General features: G+C 45.5%; 2 protein-coding genes across 2 annotated transcripts; one reads left to right on the top strand and one right to left on the bottom strand.

Moving 5' to 3' along the window:
* Positions 1-746: 746 nt before the first annotated feature.
* On the bottom strand, positions 747-6,574 carry LOC129587861 (uncharacterized). The gene is given in 11 exon segments (XM_055481802.1): positions 747-1,232; positions 1,235-1,279; positions 1,345-1,372; positions 1,514-1,754; positions 1,829-1,923; positions 2,073-3,116; positions 3,216-3,388; positions 3,658-4,557; positions 4,644-4,847; positions 4,934-5,245; positions 5,730-6,574. Coding segments are annotated over 11 exon segments (3,837 nt in total). The 5' UTR covers positions 6,253-6,574; the 3' UTR covers positions 747-960.
* Positions 6,575-13,526: 6,952 nt separating this feature from the next.
* Positions 13,527-27,569, top strand: LOC129587862 (uncharacterized). The gene is given in 31 exon segments (XM_055481803.1): positions 13,527-13,924; positions 14,248-14,638; positions 14,641-14,982; positions 14,985-15,509; positions 15,512-15,641; positions 15,885-16,351; positions 16,463-16,850; positions 17,054-17,441; positions 17,443-17,579; positions 17,655-17,741; positions 17,801-17,850; positions 17,909-18,152; positions 18,223-18,504; positions 18,506-18,698; positions 18,768-19,074; positions 19,187-19,864; positions 20,088-20,325; positions 20,421-20,869; positions 21,040-22,308; positions 22,467-22,999; positions 23,152-23,389; positions 23,392-23,908; positions 23,910-24,652; positions 24,809-25,187; positions 25,279-25,442; positions 25,578-25,758; positions 25,816-26,069; positions 26,175-26,308; positions 26,392-26,545; positions 26,623-26,790; positions 26,994-27,569. Coding segments are annotated over 31 exon segments (10,683 nt in total). The 5' UTR covers positions 13,527-13,663; the 3' UTR covers positions 27,386-27,569.
* Positions 27,570-27,579: the final 10 nt, after the last annotated feature.

The following is a 27,579-nucleotide window of genomic DNA, read 5'->3' as shown; positions in this document are numbered from 1 at the left end:
TCAACGTTTTTATGCATTGAACAAAATGGCTTGGTAGCCTGCAGACACGCATGTACAGCTATCTAAAAACTACAATAATAATACATTTGACCGGCAGCAAATGTTTGCGCCACTTTATGCCCCAGGTTAGCGTACTGTTTGCTCTTCTGCTTTTTGACATTTTTGGGAGTCTACCCAAGCCTGATAAAATGCAAGAGTGCATCCTCGAAGCCCGCTCAGATTACTTTTAAAATTATTTAATGGAGCAACTGATCATGGATATTTAGATTAAATGTTTTTTTGGTTATTGTTGGTTCACACTTCAGAGTACCATAATATCATGTTATAACACGAGTTTTTATAATACGTACATCCGTAATCCATACGCTACAAAGAAAAAGCTTTTCCGACTTTACACATTTAAATATGCTTATCAGCAGTTCAGACAGCAATAATGTTTGTTTCATTGCATCGCATCTATGCAAAGTCCTGTAAAATAGTTTTTATAAAAATGCGGTTTGGGAGCACGAATGTTGTGATCATAATTAATAAAGCTCGGTATATTGGAAACTATGTACATACACGTATGTTTGCAGTTAAGACGGTGCGGTAATTACTTACCGCTTGCAAGCCCTAAAGGTAAAAAACTCTCTGTGATACGTATATGATTTTTATCTTTTCTTTGATGCCCATCAATGCTACAATTGTTAGCACAGGAAAGCGATTGTACTCTAACTGCAGTCGTTCTAACCTGACTTGTGAGCAAATTTAGCGCTAAAATACTTTTATTGGTTTTCGTATCCATACGCTTTAGCAGCCACACAACACAGCAACTTAGTGTTCACCGTGAAAACTTAACTACAAATAAAAATAACGAGGGAGAATCAAGCAGAAATGAAATAAAGGAACAATTTGTATACCAACAACAGAATTAACCAGGCAAAATTTAAACGCTGGCAAAAATTTTATTGTTTTTTTGTTTCAGTTTTTCATAACTTCGTCTATCCAAGCTTGATACTGTCCCAAGTTAACGAATAATGCCGGTGTTCCGCCCTGACCGCACTGGATGCCGGAAACGACAATGCCAGCCAGTTGGAAATTGCCGCCCACATTGCACACCAATGGACCACCGCCGTCGCCGTTGCAGATTGTCTGGCGTCCGGTGGCGCTGCCGCACATGAAGGAGGTGGTGTGAAATTTGAAGCCGGGTCCTAAGGGAGAATTCTTGAGGCGGTAGGCGCATTCTGATCCGACCAAATGCGCGTTGGAATCCGTTTCAGGCGTGATGAAAACGGAAAATCTGCAATTATACTCATCAGATATAAATCCACAGAACGTGTGTTTTCCCAGTTTCGAAGAACTCACTTTGTCCCAGTTTACCCCATCCGCCAGCCTAAAACCGAAATCCAAGTTTAATAAATTAATGGCAAAAATCAATGAATTATTTTTATATATGCGTCGACAAAGTGTAGCTAAAAATTACAGCAACCGAACCAAACCTAATTGATGTCAAACCAGAACCTTATTCTTGTACCTGACAATTCATCCCAAAGTAATCAATCTGCCCTGGTCGACATGCCAAACAGATATTACTGAGGGTGATGTCTGCCGGTCGGTTTAACTTCAGCACCGCAATATCGTTTTCCAGAGTTTTGGCATCATAATTGGAGTGAATGTACAAATTGAAGACAGAATAGTCGCGTGGACCGGGGACTTCCGTTGATATATTGAAATCCCATTCACCTAGTCGCACAGTGATGTCCATCGGGCTTCGCCTAATGCATGGTGCACATTAAGACCTTTAGCTATCGTTTATCAGTAGGTTCAAATATTCTGAACTTGTCCATACTTTGTTACGCAATGCGCCGCCGTTAACAGCCATATTGTATCGATAAGAACGGCAGAACAAAAGTAATTCCCACTGGAGCGGTCAAGCAAGGCTGCCTAAAGCAAATCAAATACGCTATGTTGAAAATCAAATGTAAATATCACGGCGGCCAAAATTTATGGTTTGAAAAATCGGTACACGAACAGCGACATCAAACGCGGTATCGTAGGCGAGCGCACTGAATTGCCAAGCTGTTTGTACGTACTTGCCAGCAATATTCGCCAACATCAGCAAAGTCAGGATCGGAAGTAGGAAACTCTGGCATCGGGGGTCCTCCCATGGCCGTCGGATATCCATTACCCACATTCTGATTAAATCCATTGTAAGCCGGCGTTGCTGAGCCCTTTCCTTTAATACCACATTCGCCATTGACGGAATTTCTCGTGTAACAACAACTCAACTCCGGTGACGAGCACCCATACATGGAGACTTCCAGTCCATACAGAGAACAATTCCGTGCCGTTGAATACGGAACACAAATGCCGGGATGGTCCTGTATGAAACACTTATTGGCCTCTTCCAGCGAGTACGACGCATCGCGCTGCAGACCATCGGTGGAAGTATAGCAGCACACTTGTTGTCCGGAACAACCGCCCTGACGGATTCTGTAGCCCATTTTAAAGCAGTTTTGGGCTAACGAAGCCTGTATACAGGATGCGGCTTCGCCACGCCCGCCGCATACGCCCAGTTGGTTCTGCTGATTGACAGCTGCACCCAGTCCTCCACTCTGCTGAAGCGACTGCAAAAGTTGTTGGTTGTTGGCGTTTTGGTTGTTATTCTTGTTGAAAAAAATGGGGATGACAGCTTTCATGAGGCCACCGACATCCGTTGCGCTTAACTGAGGCAAACCCAGTCCACCGGAAGTGGCCGCTGCCGCCGCCGGCAGGGCAGCCGCTCGGTTCACCTGCGGCATGTTGGACAGTGGCACTGAATTGATGTTGGACGCAGCGGCTTGAAAATTTACGGGGGCATTATTGGACGCAGCAGCCTGCATATTTAAAGGTGCGACGTTGATGTTAGAGCTGGAGGAATCGGTGAGCTGCGGTGCGGCAGCTTTGTCAAAGGAAATACTCAGCGGTTCGTCTTTCAGCATGGATGGATCGACGTTGCTGGCCGATGGGTCAGATGAAAAGCAGCAGGATTCTGATGCTTCGCAACCCGACTGGACAATCTGCATTCCCAGGCCGGGACAGAGAGCGGTCAGCGAAGACGCCACACAGATGCCTTCAAATCCGTTACTGGTGCAGGACTGTAATGTACGAATGGTCAGGTTACTAATTTTTCATTCGGGCGTTCAATTCCGATGAATAATTATTCGAGAAAACAAAAATTAATAATATCTTGGCACCTTACGAGCTCGACCTTCCGGTCGGTATGGTATTCGGCTCTCGTATGTCTCTGAACCTTCTGCTACCATTGGGTCGTCGTCTTTTGCGCCCGTCGTAGCTTTAGCCTCCTTCTTTCCCATAACATTATTTATCGTATTGGCTAAGTCATCCGGCAGTCTTGCTTCTGGACTCTCTGTGCAATGCATGAAATTACTTGCATGAATTAGAACTAATTTTTTATAAGAAACTTATTACGATAAACGATTCGTAAATGCTCAAATTAAAACCTACCTTTACGTATGTAAATCTTCCTTTACGTATCTAGCTTTAACTTTATAAAATTAATAAGTTTTGAACTTTCTTTTATTTTTTTCCAACTTTACATACGAGTACAAATGATACATCACATTCGCAAAAACTTAATGATAATTTGTGCTGCCTGAAGAAAACTAAATGTCTTACTTGCACAACAAATTTTTCCAGAGTCGCAGGTCGGGCTAATACCAATCTTCAATTTCATACTGTTGCAAACGCCTTGCATGAACTGCGGCATACACAATCCTTGTCGGCCATCCAGCACGCACTGCTGCATACCGGCCGCAGCATTCTGGATCATCGGCAGCATTCCTGCTGGGATCTGATTTACACTCGTGATGTTGCCCGCGAGCAGCGTATTAGTCGCTGGATTAACGGTGGACGCTGAACTTGGAGTAGTGGTCACCTGCATCGCCAGGAATCCGTCGATTAAACTAGAGGCCATATCCGCTGTACTGACACTCTTGGGGGCCTGCAGTGCCCCCAGTACAACCGACATCACATTCCCGGGAATTGTACCCGCACCCGACGCCTGTACCTGTGAGCTGACGACATTACCAATGGTATTGGCTATCGGGTTGCCCACTGGTGCTGCTAACGCATTCTGAGTGAGTAATGCGGTATTTCCGTTTCCGACATTTTGCGTGCCACCCAGACCAAACGTCTGCGGGTTCGTTACGCTTTGACCGAAATTCGCTACACCTTGTCCGACCACCGCCGGACTGAAGCCAGTTGGAAATGACGAAGTGCCTGCATTGGCACCAGAGAGAAGGTTGTTCTGAATCGGACCGGAAGCCGGTGAAAACATTCCCTGGTTAGTAGAAGACGATGCTAACATTTGGGACGATAACGGTGAGTTTTGTTTAGCTCTCAGAGACATGATCAACTGTGCTGGATCACGACGGTAACAACAGACATCGCGAGTCATAGTTTGAAAGTTAACACATCCGCCGTCTTGGATATCGTAATTGTATAGTTTACAAACGCCTTGCAGAGACACCGGCATGCATGAACCTTTGTATCCATCCACAAAACACGGCTTCGTTTCTGTATAAAAAAGGTCACGAGATTTAATCAAACCAAACTCACAACATCAAACCAAAATTTTAAAAAATGCAGTAAAATTAATTTACCTTTGCTGGCAAACTCTAGGGCGCCATGGTCACGAAACATGCTGGATGGGTCGTTGGGAAGAACGCTCGACCTACTTTTACTATCGGACATCATGGACATCGGATCATCATAGACGCCATCCAAACCATTGCCCATACCAGGCCGGTTAAATCCACCGCCGCCGAATCGCTGAGAACCAAAACTTCCAGAAGGAGCACCACCTCCTGGAGACAAAATCAGATGGAATTCGTAAATGTCGACTCGTATATTCGAAGAATATTATACGACATAGACTTCGTCGGATGCTAACCTCGACCCATAAGCATCTGTAAAATCTGATCATCCCGACTCGAGCCGGATGACATCATCCCACCGCCAGAATACCCTCCACTCAACCCATCGAGTCCGCTGCCCATGCCGCTTAAACCACCAAATCGGGAATTCAGGGACTGCCCTCCACCTCCCAGTCCGCCTAATCCACTGAGACCATCTAGCCCTCCCAGACCGGATCCTCCTCCAAAGTTGCCTAGCCCGCCTCCTCCGCCACCGCCAAAATTTCCTTGGTTGTTGGCCAACAAAGATTGCAGAGTGTTGGCATCTAATCCGTTAATTCCGGATGATCCTAATGGATCAGACGAAAAACAGAGTCATTGTGGGTTGGTACCGATATTCACTTAACAAACGTTAGAAAAGCTCGCAGTCAAAGTGTGCCATTACCGCGCGTACTATTGTTTTACAACAGCCAACAGGTATTGCCCGTTAATGTCAAAACGTATTTTTGCATCATCGCCTTTCTTATCTGATTAGAAAAACATCTTATTTGTTTCCGGTTTATTAGAACTTTCATGACTAATTACAATCAAAGTTCCCAATCCCACTGAGATGGCTTCTTTCAAAGCTGGTAACAATGGTAGCTTCATATAACTAACATTAATGAATATACAAATTACAAAATATGGTCTCCACCGAAAAATCTGTAGTGTAACTTGCAAAATCAGAAAACTGTTGACGAACCATTAGTTCCGGCGGATCATATTTTCATTTTTTCAACACATCTGTCAACCCATTCCCTAAAGCACCAAAAAGGCCACTTATTGCTGACCCACCGCCGCCATTTCCACCGAGCAGTCCAGACAGCCCACTTCCGCCACCGCCGCCGCTCAGTAATCCGGACAGTCCACTTCCGCCACCGCCACTCAGCAAGCTCGATAGGCCACTCCCCCCGCCGCCACCACCCCCGCCCAAGAGGCTGGATAGTCCGCCGCCTCCGCCACCACCGAGCAGACCAAGTCCATTTCCTCCCGAACTAGCCGCTCCGGCCACTGCCGACAGTATTCCAGAAAGGGCACCACCTCCACCGCCTCCTCCCAGTCCACTCAACGCACCCAGCCCTCCTCCACCACCGCCACCGCCGCCGAGCAGGCCACCCAACCCGCCGCCACCTCCGCCACCCAGTGATCCCAACAGCCCGCCCAGTCCACCACCACCACCACTTCCTTTCAAGTTGCCCAGGAGTCCCAGTAGCGGCGTCAGATTGGAGAGATTTATTTGAGCGGATGATAACTGCAGTCCAGACAAGAGTAAAATTACGTATGATATGGAATATTTATTACTCGTTAAATATAACATTTTAAAGTCCGATCAGTAAAATTTCGGTAAGGGTCTCAGAAGATGCACACAAAACCGAAACAAGATAGCTGCTATATGCAATGATCGAAACACGCATAACCTACCAACTGCGCGGACTGACGAGAATGTTTCGATGAAAAGTAAGTAACACACTATAATTACGAACATGGACTTTTTTATAAATCTTCCATGTCAGTGATGTGACCGCGATTCAAGTGATGGTTTTTTTTCGAGCAGTGCAGTTAAGTAAACGCAGCATACTCATCGTAGCAGTAAAACATAGCTGCCGGTGTTAGTAAGTGCTGTAGTAAAAGTACACGGATAGCTGATACAAATTGGTAATGAAAAAACACTTCCGTGAAGACCTTCAAGCCGCGAAAACGCAGTATATTTTGCAGATACCTCATACTGCGATAACTGTTCGCTGAATGTGTTCTAGAAATAATTAGTAAAAATAAGTGCCTGTCATTTAAATGTTATTATATCATCGTAAACTGGTGAATATCTAGCAAAATGGGTCAAGGCCACACTGAACACGCTGCACTTGGTCACTCGATCGTATGCGTCATATTTATAACCACTCTTGATAAAATCTTATTTTATGGTACAGTATAGTTTATGGTTTATGGTACTTATTTTATGGTTGTGAGTCTTGTGACTTTTGAGTACTAAATTAAAAAAGCTTATAAACCAAAATCGGGGCTTTTTAAAGTAGTCCACAATAAGTGGTTTTTACTTTTAAATCACGCTTCCCGCGCGGCTGCAGCCTGCCAGTGCAGATAAGATGCTTCCTTCTCGGGTGGCAGTTACAAGTTACAACATTGCAAATCCATGCCTACTGCCTGCAGTTCGTGGACAATTAAAAAACTTAGAAACATTAGGATACCACAAAAGTTAGATCGGATAAACATTAAACATTAAACACCCATTACCATAAGATTAATTTACGCACCTATGGTGAATGGTCTTTAGGCTCAGCCGCTCAGGTAACCAAAAGCATGTCCTCGCAATCTTGGAACATAGGAAGTTGCTGTTTGAACAGTTTGATTACAATCCACGTTGACAGTCAATTAGTCATGATGTTATGGTTTTCATCCATCTTGTACTCTTGGGCGCAAAATGTACTTTATTCAATTGTACCAGTTCGCCAGCGCTTGCAGAAGAAGTGCTTGCTTTAAAGGGGTCCATATGTCCGGTCACAATCCATATCGGATGCACTCGATGTAGGAAGGTGTTTCCATTTCTACTGTAGCTTGTTGCGGTCTCGAAGATTCGAATTATCTGTCTGACGACAGTCGTGTAGGCGATTTGTGTTCCGGTAGTTTGGCTTCCACATATTTAACCAACAAAAAAATGGAAATTCTATTCGTTCCACACATACTGGATGGACGGAAACGCAGATTATCACGGAAGAAAAAATCCCGTAATTTTCCACTGCTCATCGATCCATCTTCACCTATGACGAGCTAGACCCTTTTGGACTTGACCAAACAATGGGCAGTCCATGTATCGTCACACCAACATGGCACCGGCCGGAAATTGAACTACAATAACAATTACAAGTAATTTGTTACTGAAACTTGTTTAATAGTTTAGAATTAAACAAGCTACCTGGTACATATAATGTATCAATTATATTATTCCTTACTACAACTGAAAAAATTATGAAGTTGAAAGTCTGAAGCAAAACCTTTAAGGTTTGTGTCTATGTTTCTCTCTCTTCTGGTGGCACTGCTAACCACTGGGAACACATCACCGCTTCCGTCTACTCTCGAGCCTGTAGTCTCTCACGTACGGTACTTGCAGTTGTACGTAGATGTGCGCTAACATGGTGGGACGTCTTGCGGAAATGTGGTGGACAGTGGACATAAAGTTTTACACTCCGCAAATCTGGGACTGGCGTACAACGCATGTACAATCGATTTGCCAATCGAATACTATAGAGCCACCTTGGCAAATTGAGGAACATTCAAACATGGGTATTTTGACAAATGAAGAAACACCAAACCAAAACTATTCAGTGCAAAAAAAATTGGGATATTGTAGTCTGTGTCACAGCCTCGAAGGGAAGGACTGAATGGAGCAGATGTTGCAGATATCCGTTGCCCAGTGGGCAATGTCCATCCACCTTGAGTGAGTAGATAATTAATATTATGTATATTGTATACTAGTAGGTTCAGCTGTATGTTGACCATTAATGGCGATTTTCTTGTGGAGATACTTGTAAAATATATTCTTGATTCTTGGAAGTATCTTCAAAGCTATTCATAAAAAAATGGTTAGTCGCTTGATTAGGAGGCGGTGTGTACTTGTACCAATTTTATCAGTAAAATAAAACTAATTTGTTTAATACAAAGTAATACGTTTTTGATATAATTGTAGTTATAATATAAATATTTAATTGTAGATTGTAGTTATAGATTTGTAACCGAATTTCGAGTGCCTTAGAGCAGCAGACATCCGACGCGGTAGTGACCTATATCCGAGTACGCGAGCGATGTTTGCAAGGCACCTGTCGAGTGTCGAGCGACATGGAGAAAGAAATGATTCGATTTCGTTTGGGATGAGATTAGTTCATTATCGTCGCCGTACAACAGGCAGATTAAAATGGCTACCCAATAGGTACATGACATTCTCATGTAGACGCGGGGAAACCTTCACAGCGCCTTGCACTGGGCAGTTAATCCGTTAATACATTAATTGTTTACGAAATGTTTTCTAAATAAACACAGCGCACCAATACGATGGTCGGCGTTAGCCGTTGTATTTGCGCGGGCTTCAAGGATTGCTGTCGCGAACCTTTACCCGCTAAGTGCCCGTATGTAAACGATGGCTAGAAGTTTTTTTTACATAGCGCCGATAGCATCACTCTACTTTAATGTATGCACCACCCCTGATATGCAGACACTGTAGGGATCTCTTGATCAATTTATAGTGGGACCTTTGCCAGCGTCCACTGTACGTCGAAACGGTTACGAGTTACGACTTCGGTTATGTGATCTTTATTATGACTCGATCTCGTCAAGTTCAAGTAGTTAATGTTTGGTTACAATTAACTGCCGCAACAACGGCATCAATTGTAATTCCATAAACCTTGTGTTTGGACCACAAGGACTTTTTGTTAATTTCTTGTATGCCGTGCTTGGCTTTAATGCGCCATTAGGACGTTGTTATATTTTGATCAACATCCGAATCACGCGTCTGATCTCTACGAGTGCAGAAATCTTGCAGATATCCGGCACGTTGGTCGTGCTGTGGAGAGAGACGGATCTTTCTGCACCTCAGCCTGTGAGCGGATGAAATGAAGCCGCGGAATAGATCGTCTAATGTTGTGGATTACTGCCGGAGCATATCCGTAAGGCCCTATGTTATTAATTTTTGCAGGTTTATTGCATTATTTGCTCAACAATTCAACATCAAATGGCATTGCTTCGGCGAACAGTGTGTAATGAATAATGTACAATAATTAATAATTGGCAGAAAACGCTTTTAAATAAATCCGGGTAACTAGCGAGGTGTACGAATCAATTTAAAAGCTTTTATGGCAGCTGCGATTGCCATTTATTGCATATCAAAATCAAAGCAGAAGCCGGGTTATGTTTCTCATTATTGTAGTTTCGGAAATTCAGAAGCCCCCTGGCATATCCGCAATTCGGAAATGCGAGCTCTTCCGGCCCCGATTCCAGAGAAGCCGGTAATCATCGGCCCATCGCACGGACTTTCGAGAGCGAGTACGGTTTATGTTCCAACAGCGCCAGTGAATCCGGCAGTCCCTATTCCACAATGGAACGGCTCCCCAACCATTCGTCACGGGAGCCGATGATACGGCCGACTTCCGACCGGTGCAGTCGGTGGACGATTTTCATCAGCTGTTCTCTTGCGCTGATCGCTCTTGTTGTTGCTGCAGTAGTTACCATAAGATATACCGGTAAGTCAGTGCTGGATCGATTAGCAGTTTAGCATAATATATTTCCGGGTGTGGAATGGACAGAGTGACCAACTTTCATTAGTCTGTTGTGTGCGACGGTTAAAGATCAACAGGTCCACTTGAGATAGTAATAAGACAACGGAAGTTTTGGTAATCGATCCACTTTTGCGGCTACGGTGCATATGGAGTAAAAGAGCCTTTGATGATTATTCGAATACCTTGCAAAAAATATCGAATTTGTAATTGAATAACTTTTTTACAGATACCCTTCAAGTTTCATTTTGATCTTAAATAAATTGCACAAAATATTTGAGTTTCGTTTTTCGCTCGATTTGGCTATTGCATTAATCAAATAAAATTATTCTCTAGCTTCCTTTAGTTTTCGAAACGGTGCTTATCGATCTGAACCGGTTGAATTGTCATACTTTTGCGATGCATACACAGATACATTAATGGTAAGCGTCTGAGCGTTACCACGGACAATAATTAATTTTTACCAGTACAAAACGGTAGGTCACGAATAATATCAAAATATACAAGTTTTATATTCAAGGCATTTATTAAAAAATTTCTGTAACATGGTACTAAGTTAGCACTTTAGGAGAAAGACTTGCGCTGTGTCAATTGGGTGTGATGTATTCAGATCGGTTACATAAATGTTTGTTAATTTATGAAAATGGTCGCGTTGACTTTGAACTTTGTCAGGATAAATTGTTTATAGATATACTATTAATCTTCAAGAGATCATCAGTAGCACTATAAGAGGAATTTCACTCATGAGCATTTTGTAATGACCGTTAATTTATTCCAATTTTGTTTAGACAGCAATCGGAATATATTTATTCAATGATAATTTTCTGTGTTATGCAAGGTAAGCGTGTTTATTTTTATTGATTAATTTTGTTCCAGTGGGCATGGCGGACTCCAGTGCAAACCTTAATTCCACTTCTGCCATTTTGTCCCAAGAACAAGAAGCCCCGCAACAGCCATCCTTTCAAGGTAAGAGGCGCGCATTTGTGTTCAGGGGTTACCGTGACCCAGTCAGATTGTCATAATAAAAGGCGCCACTGAGCCATACACGTGCTAGTTTTGCGCATGGCTGACGCGTAATTGACAATGGTTGCGTTTTTTGACAAATGTTGACGGGAAGAGCGCAGCCGGCAAAGGTGCTAAACTGTGTGACGTTTAGGTGTTTAGCTAGTGTGTTCACGTGAACATGTATTTTTCCCGTACGTACACTGTATCAGCGTCAGCGTGGCCATCGGAAAGAGCGCGGCATTTTCATAATGGCCAGATTACTATGCATTACCCTAAGATGTTGTTTTTTCGTTGACCTCCTTTTTGGTGGCTTGTGTTTAGGCAAATACCTTTATGAGAAAGACGTGTCTCAAATCGGTGGTAATCTGCACTGTTCATACACTTTTCAGCTCAAGGTTATGTGTAATTTGTCGCAAAATAGTGTGTTAATAATTTCATCAGAGGCGTTACGGTGCAGCGCTACTGGTCGCCATCTCAAGCAAGGTCTGCGGGACCTTTTCATACCCGCACTGGCGCTCTCAGCGCGGTTTTGCCAAAAGATTTAGTGAACCTTTCCAGCTGAACCTAAGTAGTGTATTACCGCATCTCAGGTTCAGGGTTTCGTTTCGCGCGGCTGTTTTCCTCAAGGATTACGCAAGCTCCCCTCTGTGCGCTAACTTGCTAAGTGCCCTTATGCCTAGTTAGTACCTAGTTAGCACCTACTCCGCTGATTACCTGCTTCGAAAGCAGTCTTGCTCCACAACATGGCACTGAGCTGCTAGTCTGCTACAAACGTCGAAAAATACCGCAGATTTAATTTTAGCGACGGTGTTAAAATGATTTGAGAAGTAATTCAGGATAATCTAAGCGAAGGTCAAAATGATGCACTAGTGCCGGTAAACTATTTGTTTTCGTGGTTGCCTTAGTATGCGGTTTTATAAAGAGCCGGGTTAGATAGATACTCCAAAAAACTAACTTAACTAGTGTGTGTACTCGTACTTTGTCATTATCGGTACACCTAACTGTGTAATGTATGTTTTCGTTGGGTTCGACTTGAATATCTATATGTCGCGGTGATTATAGCTGGCCATAACTAACTAAATTTATACATTTATGAACTATATCTACTTTGTATATGAATATTTCAAGATCCTCATTACAAATAACATCTGAATGTTGATTTGGTTTTAGCTGCCCCTCAAACTTCAGTCAGAGTATTTAATGGAAGTATGCGTTTAATCACCGGTGATGATTCCATTTATGACAAAAGCTTGGAGAACTCTGCATCGAAGCGCTACAAAGCTCTTTCGGCAAGGTGTAGGACAATGGTATGCGGAAGAAATAGTTACGGTCACAATGGCATAACTCACGGTCAAGATTACGTACAACATTTTCTGATTTGCAGTTGGACACAGCATTCCAAAAATATTTTGGAGGTTTATATTGGTTTTCGGACATTGTGGGGTTCAAGTATGCTTGACTAGTTGGTTACCAGCTTATCAAGCTGATGTACCATTACAGTAATGCTCATGTGTTCCAGGCAAGGAAGTGTCGTGGTTTCTTGGGTTAGTTGGTTCGACGAGAAGGGAATAGAAAGTGATATTCCGGTGGCAATCGAAGCATTCCATGTCAGAGAAAAACTTATTACTGGATTACTTGAAAACATTGAGTCGGATGCCGGGATTGATTTGGAATCCATACGTATTACAGGTACAATATACGAGTATATCTATATTTCTGTCTGTAAGAGATCTTTTAGCAATTGTACAGAGTACCTCATTTTACTGGCAATAGCCACCGATTTAACAATAAATACGAGCGCCATATGCGCCAAGCACATTACTTCATATATTGAAAATATGGTTTTCATCAAGCTACTTAATCATAAAATACTTAATACTTAATGAGACATAATAATAAAAATTTTGTAATTATAGTTGTACTTATTTATGAGTATAAAAAATTTAGATGCACCAAATCAGAAGTTACCGGTTAATGTTTCGCCTCCACAATTCCGTGATTTGACCACCAGCACGGCTAAGCCAACCATTCCTACCACAACCAAAAAAGCCCAGACAGTTGCTAATGGCAATACTACCGCGCGCTCTACTAGTACTACAGCAAAAGCCGAAGATCCTGTGGTTTTGGATTTTAAAACTATCGGCGCGCACGACGACCAGGAAAATGTGGCAGCCAGTAATCCACTTGAGCCCGGCGCTCCCATGATGAGACCGTTTGAATATGCAGCAACCCGTATGTTTTCTGAACAGCCTGTGATCAAGTCGTCGCCTTTTACTAAACTGGATTTTAATAAAACGGACAAAGCGAAAACAGTGGATTTTATACCGCGTTTTCCGACGGTTGAATCATTGTTGCCATTTCTGCAGCAAAGTTTTCCGTTGAATCGTTTCTTTATTTTCGCGCCATGGTGTTCCGGGAATTCCCGCTGCTCCCAAAACGTCAGCCATGCCGGCGACTACACCTGCAACAACTGCGAAGGTACAACAGAAAACTACAACTAAACCGCCGACAACGACAACCGTGACGACAAAAGCACCACTTCCAACAACTGCGATGACACTGTTAACATTTCCTATAACAACACTTGCGCCAACCACAAAGGTGACCGTCGATTTCAATTTCACATGCGACGACGGCCATTTTAAATGCCGAAATGGACATTGCATACCGCTGTATTTATACTGCAACGGCGTGGATAATTGTTTGGTATGTCCATTTTTGTTGGCGGTCATTAGTAATTTAGTACCAATAGCAAATGTTGATTTTCATTATGTGGGCGTTATTTTATGACGGCTTCGGATTAAGTATTTAATGCAAATGCCTGTTAAACTTCGAGCTAACTTTAATTTTGATTTTAAAGTTAGCGACTTCTATCGAATAAATTTTATGGATTTTCAAGGTAGTGTATATAAACTTTTTTTGCGAAGCTGCCGATAATAAAAATAATAAAGTGGATTCTTTTGGCGATTAAAATTATTTTGAATTTTGTTTTGTACGCATAAATAAAATAGCATGCATTTTGTTTTTAGGATGGCGGTTCGGATGAACCCAGCGGGTGCAGTGCATGCGGCGCAGGGCAGTTGTCGTGTGGCGACAACAACTGCTACACGCTGAGCCAACGGTGCGACGGGAAGCGTGACTGTTCAAACGGCTTAGATGAAACCGACTGCCAACAGTGCCAGGCAAACGCCGTCCGTTGTGCCGATGGCCAGTGTAAACCACTGTGGGTTTGGTGCAACAAATTCAACGACTGCGGCGACTGGTCAGATGATCCGCCAAACTGTGATTGCCGCGATGGACAGCTGCGCTGCCTGAATGGTCAGTGCGTGATCGGCGAAACATGTAACGGAATCCGGGAATGCATTGACGGTTCCGATGAGCGGAATTGTACATGCTTAGACCGACTGATGAAGAGCTTCCCGCGAAACGCTGTGACGGGGTAGCTGACTGCCCAGATGGCTCCGATGAAAACAACTGCATGTTTCGGTGCAGTCGTGATCAGTTCAAGTGTAAGGAAGACGGAGGCTGTATCAGCAAAAACCGAATTTGTGATGGTAAGGATGACTGTCTGGATGGATCCGACGAAGAATATTGCTTTCAGTTGTCGGCCGATGGGCAGAAGATCAATAAGCAATTTCTGGAGATTCGAGAAGAAGGTGTGCTGATGTGGAATATCGATGGCGACTGGTATCCGGTGTGCGCACAGTTATACAATTCCTCGCAAACACCATCCGTCTGCCGGGGGCTGACCTATGCGAAAGCCAAGCGGAAAGCGGGATTACGCTGAGCACGAATCGCGGCTATGCTCACTATGATTTCCAGACGAAACGGTATGTCATCCGGAAGCAGTGTCATCGGGATATCGTGGTGCATCTGGCCTGCGAAGGGCTGGTCTGCGGCATTACACCCACCACCAATCACTGGCGCAACGAAGTCAGACAATCGGCCCGCATTGTCGGCGGCGAGGACGCGCTACCCGGACAGTGGCCTTGGCATGTGGCGCTGTACCGTGATGGTCATTACGCCTGTGGTGCGACACTACTGGACCGGCAGTGGATGATCTCAGCGGCACATTGTTTCTTCCCGCATATGTACCGCTACTGGGCCGCACGGTTGGGCTCGTGGCGTCTCGAGTTCCATGCCACCCAGCAGCAGTTGATCAAGATTACGCATGCACTGATCTACGAAGGGTATGATCATTTTGGCAGTTCTGACGGAGATATTGCGTTGCTACGGTTGGATAGACCGGTGGATTTGAGCAACTGGGTGAGACCAGTGTGCTTGCCGAAAGAACCTCCATGGGATCACTGCCAGGCGAGGCATGCAAAGCGATCGGTTGGGGATTGCGAGCAGAGGACGGATCGAAGGCGGATATTCTCCAAGAAGTTGATGTGCCGGTTTTGAACAACACGGACTGTAATAGGTAAGAGATGGTATATAGCACATGGAGGCAGTTTGTTCTGATCAGTATCTTATTTATATAAGCTATTATATTAGTGAAGATATCATCCAACTTCTGATTACCTTTGGCAAGCGTGATTCATGGAAATACAGACAGTTCGCATTTTAATTTGTTTTTTTCGCTTTATACTATCCTTTTTTATGGGTGTTTATGGTATCTTCATTGGTGTTTGTTTTCAACGCGTGGTTTTATTTTTGTTTTCAGCCTTCAAGATCCGGAATACTTCGGGAAGATCTCGGACTACATGTTGTGTGCCGGACAGACCGGACGTGATAGCTGTCAAGGCGATTCCGGCGGGCCTCTGTTGTGCAGTACGGACAAAAACTGGTTTCTAGCAGGTGTAGTGAGCTTCGGTAGTGGATGCGGTGGTGGACCCACGCGACCCGGTGTGTACTCCAGAATATCGAAATTTTCTAAATGGATCGAGGGCGTCCTGCTGAATTCCAGTCGTGGCCCTTTGCCGGCCAATTCTGTATTAAAGCCCTTCAACTGCTTCGGTTACCGCTGTGCCGATGGAAAGTGTCTACAAAATATCCAAGTCTGCGACGGGATTGTTAATTGCGTAGACGGCATGGATGAGGTCAACTGCGAAGCGCGTAATGATACTGGAAAGAGTTCGGTTGGTGCAACCGTGGATAAAAAAGGCTCAAGTCAACATCTTGATTTATCCAGTAAGCACACGACCGGCAATTAAAGATTTTCCGTTTAGTTGCATTGGCGCTGGGCATAATTTTAATAATTTTAATGAAATTCAGTTTAACAACTGATGAAATCTTTTTCAGTGATGTGCTACGAATGGAATTATAGCTGCGACAATGGAAGGTGTATAGACATTCACCTGCGTTGTGATGGTCGGGATGATTGTGGAGATTTGTCTGATGAAAGAAACTGCCAGAGCGTTCTGTCAACGAAGACACCGGCCGGGGCACCGACAAATGTACCAGAGATGCCATCTATGGAACCGCCCGAACCGATGCCGAGAGGAATTTGTCCGGCTGGGTTTTTCCAGTGCAGTGATGGGGACTGCATTTCCATTAAGCAGCACTGCGATAACCGACCACATTGTTCGGATGGAAGCGATGAGTTCGGCTGTCCGACGGATAAATGTGGCAAGGATCTGATCGAATGCACTAATGGACAATGTATCCCGTTGAACGGGTGGTGCAACGGGTACGTTAAAGCACTGCTATAGACTATAGAGCTCAGACTTTCATATAGTAACCGAGATCGGAAACTTTGTAAGTAATGTTATACATTTATATTCGGGAAAGGTTTTACATTTCGAAGCGGTTAATACTTTTCATTGATTTCTTATTTTAATGCAGTGGACATTATATAAAAAATAGTGGTTAACGCGAGCTGACCTTTTGCAGTTACAATGATTGCGGAGACTGGTCGGATGAACCCTCGAATTGTACATGCCAGCCTCGACAGTTCCGTTGTACCAATGGACGTTGCATTGACCAACGCTTCCGTTGCGATGGAAGCCCGTTGTGTACCGATGGTAGCGATGAATTCGATTGCCCATGCCGGGATCTTATCCGACACACGGATCCATATAAACTTTGCGACGGCTACCCCGATTGTTTGGATGGATCGGACGAGAAGGATTGTGTGAAATGTGGTCTGGACGAATTCCATTGTCCCGGTGGAAGCCAGTGTATTAAAAAGAGTCGGATTTGTAATGATATCGAGGACTGTCCAGGCAAAGAGGACGAAAGCAACTGCATGATGTTGACCGAAAACCGGACGCTGGATAATGTGGAGCTTGATGTTACGGCCCAAATCCGGCTATCTGTTTTTGAATATCAACGGTAGCTGGCTTCCCACCTGTGCCGATGGGTGGGATGGATTTAGCGATGTCTTGTTACCGGTTGTTTGTACATTACTTGGCCAAAGGTGGGTACATTTTGAATTCCGTTAATAGCAAGAAATGAGATGACCTTTTCGAAAATGTGCGCTGTTTCTTTGCAGTATGACTGGTGCGCAAGTTGCTTTTGAACCAGCTGGAGGATACCGTAATTTTGCTCTGGTAAAAGGAGCTTCCTGCTCCGAGCGTAAGTGCTTGATTTTTGAGTGTATATGCTTTAAGAAATGCTTAATTGCATTCCGCTTTTTAGAGATCGATGCACACAAAACATGATTGTGCGAGTGACCTGTGGCGGCACTAGTAAGTGGAAATTCCTACGGTTTGTTTTTCTTCTGCTGCCACTGTCGTTTTTTTGCAGCTTGTGGACTCATCCAGGGAGCCATTGCGCCCATTACACGCTCGCTGGCTATGGGTCGCGAAACGCTGAAGGAAATTCTCAGCGAGAGATATGGTCGAGTAGGATTACGTATTCTTCGGGGCGAGGCCGCTTCACCGCAAGGCACGCCTTGGCATGTGGCCATTTACAAGAATGGAGAATTCGTCTGCAGTGGGTCGTTGGTTAGTGAAAGCTGGATTGTGACTGCGGCACACTGTCTAGAAGGGTAAAATACTTTAACTAATGCATTTCTATTCCCATAAAACTGCAGTGATCAAATTGGTTGTATATTACAGGATGCACCAGTTTTACTGGACAGCGAGAATGGGCACATGGCGGCTTAATTCACACAGCCCGTATGAGCAAATCCGACGTGTCCGTGTTATACTAAAGCAAAACCACAAAGGCTTCCTGACATCGGATGGCCGAATAATGGGCTACAAGAACGACATCGCCCTGCTCAAACTGGATAGTCCCGTGTTGCTATCGGACTGGATTCGCCCGATCTGTCTACCGGGCGTGGATGCCAAGACGGAAAGTCGCATGGTCATGGACGTGAATGAGAACATCGTCACGCAAGAGCCTCCGGGAAGGCACCCGTTGCCGTATTACTGGGTGGGGCCGTACCGTAGAGGGACCGGTTGCCAAGACTCTCCAAGAGACGCACTTCACCGTCATCGACAATGAAATCTGCAACCGATCCTACGACGGACAAGTACCGGACCAGATGTTATGCGCGAAGAGTGTCGCAGGAAATTCCAGCTTCTGTCAGGTAAATTTTCGCACTTATTTTGAATATCAGTCGGCAGTTAAAATTATGGTAATCTGTTTTTTATTATAGAAAGATGCCGGTGGCGGGTTGGCTTGTGCCGAACATACCGACCAGTCGATCCTGATGGGCGTTGCAAGTTACAGTCCATGCAGGAGTGATTCAGCACTACCGGGAGTTTTTACTAATATTTACGCCTTTTTACCATGGATCAAAGCAGTGTTGGATAGCGGAACCGAACCTTCTGTGCCGGAATTCGCTGCTTGCTCCGGTTTCCGGTGCCAGATTGGTACATGTTTGCCTATTGCGATGCGTTGCGATGGTCAGCAGCAGTGCCCGACTGGTGACGATGAAATGAATTGTGAACCTTTCTACCCAGGTAAGCATTTCACTGTTTCCCCTTTATCTGGTGGTTTAACAGTTTGGTTAATTTTGTTGTTTTATTGCGTACGGTTTCATGCTCTCGGATTTTTAATTGGTGATTTTTTTAGCTCTCTGCCGTGATCGCGATTTCTTATGCGCAAATAACCGCTGCATACCGGGTCAGTTATACTGCGATGGACACGATGATTGTGGAGATCGTTCCGATGAAGGAAACAACTGTACTGCCTCCTGCGGCAATGGAGAATTCCGCTGCATAATTAACGGCAAATGCATCCCGAATACCTGGCGATGCGATTCGTACGCTGATTGTCCAGGCGGCACCGACGAGGTCAACTGCACCAGAGACTGTACGCGCGGATACTACAGCTGCCCAGATCAACGGTGTATTCCACCATCGTTTGTTTGCGATGGCATTCGCGACTGCGTTAATGGAACGGATGAAACCAACTGCGGATGTCCAGCCGGCAACTTTAAATGTCGAAATGGTGATTGTAAACCACTCGCGCTGTTCTGCGACGGGAAGGCCGATTGTCAAGATGAAAATGATGAAGAATTTTGCAATCTGACGAGCTGTCTGGTTACGCAGTACCAGTGCCGTTCTGGAGAATGTATCAGTCAGAGATGGTTATGCGATGGAGATAAAGATTGTCAAGATGGCAGTGATGAAATCGATTGTGCATCCAATCCGGCCAAGGTTGTTTGTCCGCACGGATACACGGCGTGTCCAACGGGAGGCTGTATTCGATCGTCATGGATCTGCGACGGATCTCCTGATTGTCCTAACGGTATGAAGCCGGGGCAGCAGTACAATACACAAAAATTAAATTAGCAATTAACAAAAGTTCAAAACAGCTTTAAAACAGAATCAAATTCTGAAGAGTTACCGGGGGCAATCATTTTGAAACGTTATTGAAAAGTGAAGTGACCTTATGTTATGTAAATCGGATTCTACAGGAAGAAACGCACATTTTTTATTGATCAAAATCTAAAATGTTGTTGTTTCTGTAGGCGAAGATGAGGACATGTGCCACACCAGTACAACACGCCGTTCCACACCGCCGCGTCGCACAACACGCATCATACCGACCACGTCACCAACAACTTCCACTACGAAAACCACCCCTGTGACAACTATAACAACGTCCACAACTACCACTACCACCGCTACTACAACCACGACTGCCACTACGCCAACGACGACCAAAACAACAACCACCCCGACAACTACTACTACTACCACCACCACGACCACTACGGCACCAACAACGACTACATCCACCACAACAACGCCAACCACAACCACGACGATTCCCGAAACCATCCCTACCGAATCCACCACTTTTCGCAACCCATCGAACCGGACGTTGTTACCAGTTCCACCGGCAAACCGACCACCGCTCGGTCCACGCCACGGTCTCCGATGCGCCGACCGACTACCACAACAGTAAAGAGAGTAATATCCAGCACAACAACGGAAGCGCCGGAACCGTTTACGCTGGCCACGGAAGATGCGGATAATACTGTCGCGCCGGATGGTAAAGCGACGCTGTGCGGCAGTTCCGGACGGTATCAGTGTCCTGGAACGGGTTTCTGTCTGAAACAACAGCGTGTGTGTGATGGATACCCGGATTGTCCCCAGGCGGAAGATGAAAGCCAGTGCAGCCAGTGTAAAAATAAAGCACTGTGCTATCTGTCCAAGACTTGCATTGCCAAGGAGCACTGGTGCGATGGAAACAGGGACTGTCCAAGCGGAGAGGATGAACTGCACTGTGTCACTTTATCAAACAATGGTACTTTTATTGATCTTATATTGATGATTGAATTTTTTTAGGGTTATCTGTAATTTGTAATTTATTTGTGACCTTTAGATACCACACGACAATTAATTTTTTTAGTGGTATCTGTAATTCATTTGTCACCTTTAGCTACCATACGACAATCAATTTGGCAATTCTTGCAGGTACGGTTGAGCGCAATGGACTGGCCCTGCCAATCACCGGACATTCCGGCTACGTCATGGTGCAGCACGCCGGTGACTGGTATCCTCTTTGTGCGACGACATGGACACCGGGTCTGACGCAGGCTATCTGCAAATCCTTATCCTTCACCGACGCAAAATACACCACCTTGGTCAATCATTCCAGTCTGCCGCAAGGCATCAACCCGGAATCCGTGTCGTTCTTCTCACCGGAAGATGTCCGCCCGACAGTTGAGTCCATCACGGAATCACGGCCGCAGTCACGGACCGATACCGATGTGGTTGGTTGCCAGTTTGTTTACGTGGGTTGTTCCACCTTCTCGTGCCGGGATACCGGAACGATGATGGGAGCACTGCAGCGCCGCAATGAAGAACGACGCCGAGCGCGCACGGAAGCCGCACCGTTCGCGTATCCGTTTTACGCGAATATCTACGCCAACGGCGAATATGCATGCGGGGCATTTATACTGAACGATCGCTGGGTGTTGGCCCCGAAAAAGTGCGCTCAGAATGCGGAGGACAGTGTGGAATACTCCGTGCGCTTCGGTGTAACGCGCTTGCAGTCTTTGTCGCCGTTTGAACAGACATCGCGGGTAACGGCCATTGCCGAACATCCATCGCAACCCATTGCCATTCTCAGCGTTGCCGCGCCGCTGCGATTCACTCGCTTCACCAAGCCGGTGTGCTTCCCCGATGCCAATCATCTGCACTCTTTACAGCTGGACTCTTGCAAAATGATCGGCTACAATACCGATATAACCGATGTCCTGATGGAGGCCTCGGTCAGTGTGGTGTCGGAACGGCACTGCGGAAAGATCCCGGAAAACCAGACGTGCGTTGCCTCGCCGTCCGGAATATGTCCGAATCTGGGATCGTGGTTGCTGGCATGTAAAGCCGAATCCGGATGGATACCGGTGGGATTGCCGATGTATAATGCTATCGGGTGCCGGAGCCCTGCCCCGACGGTCATGTTTGTGCATAATGTCAGCCATCTGGGTGAATGGATCCTGGAGCAGATGGAGCGGCCTATTGAACGGAGCTTGCCGGTGTGCAATGGTTTCAAATGTAAACTGGGCAACTGTGTACCACCCAAATCGGTGTGTGACGGCATTCCGGATTGTCACGACGGCATGGACGAAGTGGGATGCAAACAGAAGCCAGATCCGGTTGATGCGTGCGCGGAAGGTGATCCGGGATGTGATTTGAACACGAAATGCAGTCTTTTGGATCCGACTTGTGTCTGCCACGAGGGTAAATAAAAATGCCACTTTTTTTCAATAAAATAATTGCATACAAAAAGTTGTTGTTGGTTGTAACAGTTATTTGTGAAAAACATTATAAACGTTTTAATTAATTTATATTGAATTTATGAAAGATCAAGGGAAATGTCTAAAACGGTATTGTTGCAGATAATCTTCGCTGCGACGGTTTTTGTTTATCGGGTCAGTTGACCTATTGTAACGGACGGCCGGACTGTCAGGATGGTCTCGATGAACCGGCAAACTGCACTTGTCTCCCGAGTCAGTACTTCTGCGCTGCGGATCGTCGCTGCATCTCTAAACTGTTTGTTTGCGATGGAAAAACCGATTGTACAGACGGCGCAGATGAAGCCGAATGTGGCCGGTTAGTTCACACCGAACGCACGCTGGATCTGGAGTGCTCGGTGACTCGTCTGGAGTTCAGTTGCCCCGCGGCGAATTCAACGGGATCAGCACCATGTCTGAATATCGTCGAGTGGTGTGATGGCAGTAAAAAATGTCCCAACGGGACGGATGAACCTTTTGGGTGCAAGACCATGTGTCCCAAAGGTTATTTCCACTGCAAAGCCCATGCTCCTCTGAAGAACTGTGTACCGGAATCCGCTTGGTGCGATGGCAAAGACGATTGTGCGGATGGGCAAGACGAGTTGCCGGAATGTCAGTGTAAAGATTCACAGTTTCAGGTATGAGATTTTGAATGCTTGCTCCTGTTTCTTTATTGTAAAATAAACGAAAAAGTTTTCAACGAAATCATATTGTCAGTGAATTTAGTTTGCAACCATTGTTAAGAGGCGGACGGTCCAGAAATTGTCAAAACGTCTGACGTTAATTATAGTGTAAGAAGGACGGAAAGTGTATCTTGAAGAAAATGGTATGCGATACCCAAGTCGATTGCTCGGATGGATCCGATGAACGTGAATGCTCCTGCACGAAAACACTGAACGCGACGATGCCCAGCGCACTGTGCGATGGATATGCCGATTGTCCGTCGGGTGAGGATGAGCTGTACTGCCTCGCTTGCCCAGAGAACGGCCAATTTCTCTGCAAAGAATCCCGGCAGTGCCTGGACAAATCGAAGTCTGCAACGGAGTGCCGGACTGTACACTAGGCGAGGACGAGCGCAACTGTCTAGCGTTGGCTCCTTCCGGCGCTGTCCCATATGATCCCTTCAACGCCGTTCCGCTTAACAACTTCGGCTTCCTCATGGTGAACATGCGCGGCACCTGGAACAAGGTGTGTATGGACAATTTTGACCGGAGCGCCGCTAACCTGGCGTGTCAGAAGCTAAATTTTGCTACATCAGCGATGACCCTCCCGAAGACGATGCACAGGGATGATAACGTAGCTTTGCACGCGGTCGAGAAGTCTAAGATCCGGTTTAAGTATGCCGAGACATGCCGGGATAAATCCGTGGTGTATCTTTCCTGTGAGCAGATGGGATGTAAGTTCACACAGAAATCGAATGGAACGAAATCAGAAGGCATTCCCTGGCATGCGACCGTTTACACCAACGATGAAGCCGCGTGTGATGGGGTGTTGGTCCATGAGAACTGGGTAGCCACCACCGGAAGCTGCATCGCTTCCTTCACCGATCCCTCATCAGAACGACACCGAACGTCCCGGTGTGGCCATTCGTTTTGGTGCCATCCGTATGAAGAGCAATTCCGCGGCGGAACAGACTCGTTTTCTCTCGGCCTGGATCCGGCATCCCAAGTATGTCTTCCAGCCGGGCGTGCCAGGCCGGTTTACGGTGAAGAACGATATCGCGCTGTTGCGACTGTCCAGTCCGGTGAAGATTACCAATTACGTCTATCCCTTATGTATCGGAGATTCATCAACCGCCGACGACCAGGCTTGCTATGCCGTGAGTTTCCGTAACCAGGAATTATCCGCCGAAATGGTGCCGATATATAACTCTAGCGTGTGCAACCACCGTTTGCCAGTGTTTGAGCACGCCATCAGTTCGGATCAGATCTGCTCGTCGCCGGGCGCTTGTTTCGGATTGAGCGGGAGTCACATCGCCTGTAGGGATGCGCAGTCCGCATGGACGCTTAAAGGTTTGATGAGCTATCGGATGGCGTGCAATTCACCGTACGGATACCCAATTTACACTTCTATGGCCAGCTATGCGCGCTGGATTGAGACGGTCGTGACGAACAGGTCATCACCCAGAGAATGGATAAATCCACCGTGTTCCGGATTCCCTTGTCATCTGGGAAAATGTATTCCATCGGAACTTGTTAACGACGGCAATTGGGATTGTCTGACCGGGGACGATGAACGAACGCAGGATTTTGAGGAGGATTTTGCCAAAGGAGCCGGTGAAGGTTGTCCAGGTACAATATTCTTCCAGTTTTTGGTGACAATCATAATAATTTGTTGGTAAGCAAGTAATTACCTCCGCCGGTAACTTTGTGTTTCTTGATTCGCTCATCCCGGAATCTCGTTTGGCATAGCCGAGTTTTAATCCAAACTTGCTTTTCTATGAATAGGAGAAGAATTCCGTTGTGGCTCCGACCAGTGCATCGCCCAGTCTCGCCGCTGCGATGGTGTAGTGGACTGTGCTGATTTTATGGATGAAATCAATTGCAAAAAATGTGGAGAACACGAATATCTTTGCCCGCGATCGAAAACATGCATTCTGCAGACAGCTGTCTGTGACGGACTGCAGCACTGCGAGCAAGGCGAAGACGAGACCAGTTGTGTGGTTTTGGCCAAATCATTTGATGTCCGACCGGACAGTATGGGTTATCTGGAAAGTGCCTCTGAAGGTTACCTCATGATCAAACGCAAAAGCGAATTCCAGCCCGTGTGCACTAATATATGGACACCATCGCTCGCCAGTGCAGTTTGCCGGCATTTGAATTACGAGTAAGGCTAGCCTTCAAAAACTAAATGGTTTTCTAGACACTTGTGAGTCTATGACTTTCCATGTAATATTTGCCTTATTTTTGTTTTGCAGTACCGTTAGACGAGTGAATACGTCGGAAATCCATGAGTTCCCGATTCCCTTGCCAATGACCTGGAACGCTGTAGTACGCACACTGCAGGCCATGGAATCCGTGCAGGCAAATATGCGCGCAGCATCCGAATGCAGCAATATTTTTATGAGCTGCGACCAACCAAGTAAGTCCCAGGCCAGTTTTGTTGCAAGGTACTTCAAGTTTTCCAGCAACGGACAAATAAAAATTGTTTTAAAACATAATGTTTTTTGTACACCGTACAAAAAATCCGTCTTTAATTTTGTCACTAATTTGGCAGGATGCGGCGTGATTTCCACATCGTTTTCCGAGCCTCTTCAGCCTCCACTAAGCCGCTCTGTGGAGAAGATGGAATCGTTTTGGCCGTGGGCGGCATCGCTTTATGAAAATGGGCGGTACAAATGCTCAGCCGTACTTGTCGAACCTAGCCTGCTGGTATCCAGTTCCGCTTGCGCTAAAGGGTGGGAAAAGCTTTTTCGGAATTTTGTTGCATGTTTTAACAGTTGATATATTTGCAGAAATGAAGAAATGATAGCCCGGCTTGGTGCTTTCCGTTTGGATTCCCGTTCTCCATATGAACAACACATTCCCGTTGCCGAGATGATCCTCCATCCGGAATTAGGCACCGGTCTCAGTTTGTTCCGTCTACAATCGTCCGTGCAGCTCAGCGCAACAGTTCGTCCTACCTGTCTAGCCGGCAACGAAGACCATTTCAGCGCATCACCACAGCCATGCCGCATTATTGGTTGGTCGCTAAATCGCGGAGCGGACGGTAAGGCAATTTAATTACCATTTTCTTGTAACCAAGAAGTCTTAGTCAAGAATGGAAAAGTTTAGCATACGCAGGTGATCACATTTTTTTGCGCTGATTTAACAGATTCGCTTATGGAGATCTACGCCCAACCACAAGAACGAGCTCTATGTCGCAGTAATACTCAGAGACTGGGCGTGTCAGGACGATTTCCCGTTATTTGTGCGGAATTAATGGACACCCGAGTGGATGTGTGCGAAGTACGATTTTTGTTTAATTTTTTTCAGTGTATAATGTCTGCTTATTTTTAAAGTGTATTTTTAACATTGTGTTTTTCTTGTAGAATTTTACCAGTTACGCGCTGTTTTGTCCTCGTGTCAATAACCGGTGGATCCTGAGAGGAATCGGTGCCAGCCTGATAAACTGTTCAATGTTCCCCGTTACTGCTACTTTCGTTGACGTCAGTGATTTGTCAGAAAAGCTGGAGGTTATATCCAGTAAGTTCAGATTGTTTCCTTCAGCTCCGGAACGCTGAAAAATTGGTCTATGGTGAATTAAAATTTATCTGTTGCAGGTAGTAACAATACAAGAGCAGAAGCTTTAAAGGTTCCCACCGTGAACTGCGATTTCGAAGACGATTTCATATGCGGCTACGATTCTGACTCGCCAGACAATATCCAGTGGAAACAAGCTAAAGCCAAATATAAAGTGAACCGAAGCAATGCATCTGTTGCCGATTATGGTATGTTAATTCATCTGACAAAATTTCCTCCATTTTTATGCCTGCTTATCAGAAATTTAAAAACGAAGTTACATTGATAAGAACGCTTTCGTCAAAAAGTGGTGTTCCGATATACTTCTGCTATTTATTAATTAATTTAACTGCTTATTAATTTTAATCAATTATTTGTCAACCTTTAAAAAAATTCCTGGATTTTTTTGAAGGTTTGAGCATGAAACTGGAGCTGAGCGGACGTTTGCGCAATGTATCCAGTCTGCACGTGCGCGGCAATCTGGTCAGTCCATTAGTGCCGAAAATGGCCAACACAACCCGCTGTTTACGGTTTGATTACAACGCTGGACCCCGCGGTAAACTTTTCCTGTACCGACGCCTGGACAACGGTGGGGTGTACCGTATCTGGCAGTCATCCTACTCGCGCTTAGACCATGCAGCATGGATTGAAGGGGACATCGACATTCTGAATGGCGGTTATCAGTTGATCTTCGAGGGCGTCCTCTTAGTCGCCCGACCGGAATACCGTATATCGGTGTCGGCGGAAATATGGCTGGATAACGTCAGACTGCTGCCTGGATCTTGCTCAAACTTGCAAACGTAACGCGCGCTCGGGATAGTTGTAGCTTTTTTTGTAGCACACAAAATGGCAGCTTACGAGATTTTCTGACAAAGTTGTCGTTTATGGCGGGTATGGTTGAAGGACACGGACGGGTATATGGACGGGCTGCCAGCGAGCTGGAACAATTTCTGTTGTCTTTATACCGTATCTAATTGTTTTTGTTCATATTTCTGTGC

Source organism: Paramacrobiotus metropolitanus, unplaced genomic scaffold, assembly GCF_019649055.1.
Source record: "Paramacrobiotus metropolitanus isolate TYO unplaced genomic scaffold, Prichtersi_v1.0 Parri_scaffold0000026, whole genome shotgun sequence".
NCBI classification, from domain to species: domain Eukaryota; kingdom Metazoa; phylum Tardigrada; class Eutardigrada; order Parachela; family Macrobiotidae; genus Paramacrobiotus; species Paramacrobiotus metropolitanus.
Note: the sequence above shows the minus strand (reverse complement) of the source record. Positions and strands in the feature narration are given on the sequence as shown.